General features: G+C 48.3%; 1 protein-coding gene across 1 annotated transcript in view; it reads left to right on the top strand.

The window, feature by feature from the left end:
• Positions 1-242: 242 nt before the first annotated feature.
• Positions 243-8,195, top strand: part of FAM83F (family with sequence similarity 83, member F) — a 45,749-nt gene continuing 37,796 nt past the window's right edge. The window contains exon 1 of the mRNA XM_006865168.1: positions 243-731. Within this exon, the coding sequence (XP_006865230.1) occupies positions 243-731 (489 nt within the window). The remainder of the gene's footprint in view (positions 732-8,195) is intronic.

Here is an 8,195-nt window from a genome sequence, read left to right as displayed (position 1 = left end):
CCCAGAGCCCGGAGAGGGCCGGGGACACGACGCGGGTCTCTCCACACTGGAGTCTGAAACCCAGCGTACTGCAGCGATGAGGGTTCGGCCTCCGTCCCTGTCCGACGGCCGCGCCCACGTCGGGCCCGCGCGGATTGGGCGGCGCGCGACGGCGGGGCGGACCTACCTCCCAGCCAGGTGCTGCTGCCTCCCCTGGGCAGCTCCAGGTGCGGCTGCGGGAGCGGAGGCCGCGGCTGGGCGCCATGGCCGAGTCGCAGCTGATGTGCCTGGACGAGGCGCACGTGAACGAGAAGGTGACCGAGGCACATGCCGCCTTCTACTACTGCGAGCGGCAGCGGGCCGCACTGGAGGCGCTGCTGGGCGGAGGCGAGCAAGCCTATGGCGAGCGGGTCAAGAAGGAGCAGTTGCGAGACTTCCTGTCGGGCCCCGAGCGCCAGGCCCTCCGCGCTGCCTGGAGCCCCTATGAGGACGCCGCCCCCGCCGCCGCCTCCCGCGGCAAAGCCAAGGCCAAGGCCCAGGCCCCCGCGCAGGCCCACGCCGAGCCCGCTGAGTCCCTGGCCTACTGGCCCGACCGCTCCGACACCGAGGTGCCCCCGCTGGACCTGGGCTGGACCAACACCGGCGCCTACCGCGGCGTGAGCCGGCTCCTCCTCTTCACCCACCCGCCCAAGGAAGAGAAGGCGCCTCACCTCAAACAGGTGGTCAGGCAGATGGTCCAAGAGGCCCAGAAGGTAGGCCCCGCCGCGCCCCTGCCCGAGGGGACCCCCACTTAAAAGCCTGGGCCTGAGGCAGCCGCCCTAACAACTGCTGGAAAATGAGCTCTAAGCGCCCGCGTGGGCCGCCGGAGTGGATGGACATGAAGTTGTAGGGCAGATTGACAGGGTCTGGGGGTACTGTTTCTATCGTCGTGTTATTTCTCTTTCCCTAGAGAAAAGAGTGGGAGCTGTCAGGCCCCTTGGGAAAATGGGCACTGATAATGACCTGTGTACTGCGCGGTTTACCAAACACTTCCGCTGCCATTTATTCTTGTGATCTTCAAAACAACCCCAGCAAGTGAAGAAGGGACACCCCACCACTCCCAGTCAAGACTGACCTCACATTCTCATTTCCCTCCCCCCATCATCCCTTCCTCCCCTCAAGCAACCTGGGATGAATACCCACTGCCACCCAGTCGATTCACACTCTAGGACAGAGTAGAACCCCCTAGGAATTCTGAGCTGTAAATCTTTACAGGAGCAGATAACCTTGTTTTTCTCTCAAGGATCCACTTTTGTGGGTTGGAACTGCTGACCTTGCAACTAGCAACTCAACTCCTAGCCCACTGCTGGAATGAATAAGGAAACATATTTTGAGACTTGCTGCTCCCATAAAGATTAATAGTCTCAGAAACCCTGTACAAGGTTGCTACAAGTTGAACTGGCTCAATGGCACACAACCAACCACTACCATCACCACTGCTACTGCTGCTAACCAAAAGGGCAATGATTCAAGCTCACCAGCCTCTCCACCTGAAAAAGATGAGACTTTTTGGCTTCTGCTAAGATTGACAAGCTTGGAAACCCTAAATGGGGTTGCTATGAGTTGAAATAGATTCACTGGCACTTAACTATGTGCCTAGGTACAGTGCTAGGCACTTTATCAAGGCAAGTGGCTGGACTGAATACTTAATACTTCACTTAAAAGTGAAAGGAAGAGACACTTCCAGGGTGACTAGTTAGAATACCTGCAGGACCAGTAGTAGGTTGGGGAGCTGGGGCAGGGAGGAGTAACCTTTACTCTATGCCCTTGGGACTAGTTTCCTTCCAGAAAAATGAAGGACTCCCAGTTATATGTGGATTTCAGATGGTGGGGTGATGGTGGTTTGTCATCCAGTTGGTTCCAACTCCTAGAGACTCTGTATAGGATTTCTGAGGCTCTAAATCTTTATGGGAGCAGAAAGCCTCATCTTTTTCCTGCAGAGCTACTGGTGAATTCGAACTGTTTACCTTGTGGTTAACAGCCCAAAGCGTAACCCACTATGCCACCAAGGCTCCTTCTACTAAAATACTAGAAAAGAGAGATGGGTTTTTTATTAGCAGAATCTTTATTGGTTATCAGAACCTCAAATTTAATTGAGCATTCTTTTTATTAAATCAAGCTACTTACTGTGAGACTTGTTAAGAAAAACCAGCAGCCTTTGGTGCCCAATTCAGAATGTAGGACCTCAGGGGCTTGGGCTCACTGTACTAAATCAGCTCAGTGCATGTGGTTGGATTCCTGTTACCCCTGGAAGAGGGAAGATTAACCATGGGGAGATTAATGGTGGGACACCCTTCTTCCCCACCCCCACCCCCCCAAGGAGGAAACAATCTTAGCTGTTGACTGGACTGACAGCTTGAAGGAAAGGTTTAGGTTAACTGTCCTTATTTCCACCCTGTGTCTCTAAGTCATTCTTCTTTGTCCGACTGAACATTCTTTGTAAGTTGCATTCTGCATCCCAGAAAGGCAAGTTTGAACACAGAGGGAGGGGAAAGGGAAGTGGATGGCAATACTGGGCATCAGGCTGCAGCTGGGGTCAAGTCTCATAACAGGGCCTCCATTTATTTAGCATGTAATGTTTATCTGCCACTGTGTTAATCATTTACTTTTTATTATACTCATTTTTTGCAGCCACCAATAAGATAGGTATTTTCTGTATGTTCACTAGTTGTCAACTTGATTCTGACTCATGGTGATTCCATGTGTATCAGAGCAGAATTGTGCCCCATGCCTGACTTTTCAGGGACTAGATCTCCGGGCCTTTATTCCCAGGTGCCTCTGGGTAGACTCAAACCTCCAACCTAACCTTTTGGTTAGCACCCAAGCATGTTAACCATTTGCCCTACAAAGGGACTTCTTTATGTTTGGTGAAATCAGGATTCATAACAGTTACGTTACTAACCAAGTTATATAGCTAGTAAGTGGCAGAACTGAGATTCAAACACCAAAGGCCTGGCTTTTAACTACTGGGATATCCTGCCCTGCTGTCTGACGTGCTGGTGCAGTAGAGTTAAGACAAGGAGTTGACTGGAGCTGGCCTGGCCATCAGGGGCTGTGTATTCCTGTTACAAAAGCCAGAGGCTGGACCCCTGCCAATTGGGGCTTCTAATCCCAGGAGGCCTGGTGTGGTGCTGTGGGTTAATGCGTCAGACTGCAGAGCCTTTTAAACTGCAAGGTCGGCAGTTCAAGTTCACCAGCTGTTCCTCAGAAACCTTACACAGGGTCTCTATGGGTCGGAATTGACTCAATGGCACTTCACATCAACAATCCCAGATGGAGTGATGGGATAGAACTCTTTTATCAGGAGATGTTCTCGTCTCTTTAAATATCCAATAGGAGAAACTTTAACCATTGTGAACCAATAATATTTATAACAAAACAAGAAAAACCCTAAAAACCTGTTGATTCCAGTTCATGGCTACTCTATGTGTTAAAAGTAGAATTGCTCGATAAATTTTCTTTACTTCATTTTACAGAAGCAGATTGCCAGGTTCTTCCATGTGCTGCCAGGTGGGTTCTGGCTGCCAGTCTTTCTGGTGGCAGTGGAGGGTAAGCAGTGTGCCCCACCCAGGGACCTGTTAACCTGCAGTTCTTTCCTCAGTGCCTACTGTGAGCTAGCACCAGCTACACAAAGGATAGATAGATATGTAGAAGCAGTGGACTTGGTCCTCCAAGCACGTACACTGCGGTGTGGGGGAGGATCTGCTTGATGGAACGACAGTTTTTAAGGCTGGATGTGCGTCATCTGAGAAGGTGCCTGAGGGGGAGGTGCATTGCAGGATTGGAAGGGAAAAGTGTTTGTCAGTGAGAGAGTCAGAAGCTGGAGGTTGAGCACATTGGATTGCCCAGAACAAAGAGTTGTCTTGGTGCAGCTAAGTTCTGTGTGAGGGCTAGGGTCCCTGCAAGTGACCACCAGCTGGAAGAAACAGCTTTGGACCCTGTTCTGTTCACACCCATACCCACCTCCCAGGCCCTCTGGACCCCAATCTTGGCACTCTGATTCATTGCCCCTCATGTCTTTCTGTATAGTACCTTCTTTTCAAAGATCCTACCAAGTAGGTAGGACAGAGCACTTGGCCCTATTTCACAGGCAAAGAAACTGAGGCACAGAGAAGAATAGGGGCTTGCCCAGAAGTCATGTGCTTGACTAGAGCAAGAACCCAGACAAGAACTCAGACTCTCAGCTTCTGTTTACAGCTGTGTCCGTCCTCTGACCTCCACTGCCTGTCACTGCCCTCAATCCTGCTTGTCCAACTGGCATGCAGCCCTCATGTGACCAATAAATGAGATCTTTCCTCCTTCCTTTCCACCCTGAGGGGGAGAGTTTCTTTTCTCCCCTCCGAGCCTGGCTGACTGGAAGCTGGGTGGAGCATAGCAGGATGGGAGGGGAGGAAGAAGGACATGTTCACCTGAGTGGCTGTGTGCCAGGTCATGCTTTATTCATCTCATTTAAAACCCACAATCGTTTTGATTCCCAGTCAGGAGCTAAGGCCCAGAGGCGTTGCTGTGACTTGTCCACAGTGCGAGTTCCACACCTGGCCCTCCAAGTTAAGGAGCAAGGAGAAAACCCAACCAAAGCCACTGCTGACTCTGAGCAACTGACAGGACAGAGTGGAACTGCCCCATCTTTCTTCTTGGGAGTAGCTGGTGGGTTCCAACCTCCAACTTGTTAGTTAGCAGCCTCGTGCTTTAACCACTGTGCCACCAGGGTTCCTTTGGAGCAAGGAGAGAAGAACTTAATTATGGGGACACATTCAGACCATGGATTGGGGAGGAGAGGCTGAGAGTGGTCGGCGGCATGAAAACCTGGGTTCAAACCATGGTTGGGGAGGTGGAGGCAGAGTAAGGCCTCTGAAGAGGCTGTGTGTCCAACTTCTTGCTCTGGGCCTCTGAAAATGGTAGAAGGCCCTCCTAGGCCGGCTCTGGATAACCTGCAATCAAACATTGTACATGTTTACTTGTGAGGTGGGGACTTTTCCTGCGGTTTGTTTGCTTTTCCCCTGGAGTTATCTGATGACTTTTTCAGTGTAAACTCCAGGCAGAATGGGTAACTTCAGTGACTCAGAAGTGAGCTCTTGGCCTGGCTCTTGCTCATAGAAAATAGTGAGGGAACTTCTAAGGTCATTGTAGCTGCTAGCGAATCGACTTCAATACAAGACTTTGTATAGACTGGGGAACTCTTGGTTCTTTTGTACAAAGCCCCAGAGTGAGTGAACCAAACAACCAGGATCTGGGTCGGTGGGAATCTCAGAAGGACAGCGCATCCTTCTGGCCACTCAGCAGAGAACGTTGACGTAGAAAACACATATAAAACCCATCTCTGCTCTTCCCTTGCCTAATAGTCTAGTCAGCTAAGCTATTGTTATAATATAATATGATGAGTGCTTGACAGAGAATGTGGTGTGGGGAAAGACAAGGGGACATAAACCCAGCCCCTAAACCCGGTTAGAGCAGGACCTATGATGCTTGTCTGAAGTGACAGGGATGGTGAGAATGCTCACCATCTGTCCATCTGCATGCCCAGCCTCCCTGGTGTCCTCCCTTGAGGCTGCTGGACAGGTCCCTAGGTGGCATAAGCTATTTACATGAGACCACAAATGTAGAGGTTGGTGGTTTGAGCCCACCAGTGGCATCAGAAAGGTCTGGCAGTCTGATGCCATAAAAGTGGTGGTTCAGTGCTATCAAGTCCGTTCCAGTTTACAGAGACCCTGTAGAGGGTTTCCGAGGCTGTGCATCTTTGCTGGAGCAGAAAGCCTCATCTTTTCTCCCAAGGAGCGGCTGGTGGGCTCAAACCGCTGACCTTGTGGTTTGCCCTCCAGTACTTATTGTACAGAGCCACCAGCCAAGAAGAGTCAGTGGAACAATTCTTACTGTGTAACATTTGGAGCCCCACCGTGAGTCGTAGTGGATTGGACAGCTAACTTGGGTTTCATTTGTGGGCAGGTTTAGAGAGCTGCAGGAACTGAGGAAAACTTACTCTCCCCTCACTCAAAGACTGGCCTTGCATTCTTGGGCCACACCCAGATGTTCCAGCTCCCCGATTCTTCATAGTTTACCACAAGCCACCCATTGTCTCTGAACCCCTATGACTGCCGTTGCTACATACATTTGAGTCAGCGACTGTACACCACAGAACAAACCGCTGCCCGGTCCTGTGCCATCCTCACAATTGTTAGGCTTAAACCCATTGCTGCTTCCACTGTGCCAGTCCATCTCGTTGGGGGTCTTCCTCTTTTTCGTTGATTCTCCACTTCACCAAGCATAATGTCCTCCAGGGACTGGTCCCTCCTAATAATATGTCCATGGTATGAGAGACGAAGTCTGGCGATCCTGGCTTCTAAGGAGCATTCTAGCTGTACGTATTCCAACACATATTTGTTTGTTCTTCTGGCAGTTTGTGATACTTTTACTATCTTCTCCAACACCATAACTCAAATACATCAATTCTTCTTCAGTCTTCCATATTCATTGTCCAACTTTCATATGCATATAAGAGTATTGAAAATACCATGGTTTGGGTCAAGCACACCTTAGTCCTTAAACTGACATCTTTGCTCTTGAGCACTTTAAAGAGGTCTTGTGCGGCAGATTTGCCTAATGCAGTACATCGTTTGATTTCTTGATTGCTGCTTTCATGAGTATTGATCGTTGATCCAGCAAAATGAAGTCTTTGAGGACTTCAATTTTTTCTCAGTTTATCTTGATGCTATTTATTGGTCCAGTGGTGAGTATTTTTGTTTCTTTACATTGAGGTACAGCCCCTACTGAAGGCTGTGTCAGTCTTTAATCTTTATCGGTGAGTATTTATAAGTCTTCTTCACTTTCAGCAAGCGAGATTGTATCGTCTCTGTATCGCAGGTTGTTAAGAGTCTTCCTCCAATCCTGATGCCATGTTTTTCTTCATATAATCCATCTTCTCAAATTATTTGCTCAGCATACAGATTGAATAAGTATGGTGAAAAAAATACAACCCTGGCACACCTCTTTCCTAATTTTAAACCATTCAGTATCCCCTTACTCTGCTTGAACAACTGCTTCTTGGGCTATGTACAGGTTCCTCACAAACACAACCAAGTGTTCTGGAATACCCATTTTTCATAATGTTATCCATAGTTTGTCATGACCCACACACAGTGAAAGTTTTTGCATAGTCAGAAAAGCAGAGGTAAGTATCTTTCTGGTAGTCTCTGCTTTCATCCAAGACCCATCTGACATCAGCAGTGATATCCCTCGTTCCAGGCCTTGTTGGAATTCAGCTTGAACCTCTAGCAGTTCCCTGTTGATATACTGTTGAAGGCATTTTTAAATTATCTTCAGCAGAATTTTGCTTGCATGTAATAGTAATGATATTGTCCAATGATTGCTGCATTCCATTGGGTCACTTCTGTTTGGGCACAAATACAGATCTCTTCCAATCAGTTGGCCAGGTAGCTGTCTTCCAAATTTCTTGGTATAGATGAGTGAGTGCCTCCAGTGCTGCATCGGTTTGTTGAAAGATTTCAGTGTGTACGCCATCAGCTCCCTGAGCCTTGTTCTTTCCCAATACCTTCAATGCACCTTGGACTTCTTCTTCAGCATCATTGGATCTTGATCATATGCTACCTCTTGAAATGATTGAACATCGACTGTTTCTTTTTGGTACAGTGACTGTGTAGTCCTTCTCTCTTCTTTTGATGCTTTCTGCATCATTCAATATTTTGCTCATTGTTGTTGTCAAGTGCCGTCATGTTGGTTCCGGCTCACAGTGATCCTGTATAGGGTTTCCTAGGAGCGACTGGTGAGCTTGAACTGCTGACTTTCCCATTCAAATCGACCTTGCAGTCCAGCACATTAACCCACAGCACCACACCAGATAATAGAATCCTTCAGTATTGCAAGGCTTGAAGTTCCCTCAGCTTGAGAAAAGCTGATCATGTTTTTCCCTTTTGGTTGTTTTTGGGGTTGTTTTTTAAACTTTTTATAACATTAGTTTCATACATTGTCCTTTTGTGATTGACTAATTTCATCAGCATAATGTCCTCCAGGTTCAACCATGTTATGAGGGGCTTCACAGATTTCATTATCATTCTTCAGTGTTTTGTATTCTATTGTATGTATGTACCAAAGTTGGGTTAACCATTATTCTGTTAATGGGCATTTAGGCTGTCTCTCCACCTTTTTGATACATCTCTTGTAGA

The sequence above is a fragment of the Chrysochloris asiatica genome, unplaced genomic scaffold, assembly GCF_000296735.1.
Source record: "Chrysochloris asiatica unplaced genomic scaffold, ChrAsi1.0 scaffold00076, whole genome shotgun sequence".
NCBI classification, from domain to species: Eukaryota; Metazoa; Chordata; class Mammalia; order Afrosoricida; family Chrysochloridae; genus Chrysochloris; species Chrysochloris asiatica.
Note: the sequence above shows the minus strand (reverse complement) of the source record. Positions and strands in the feature narration are given on the sequence as shown.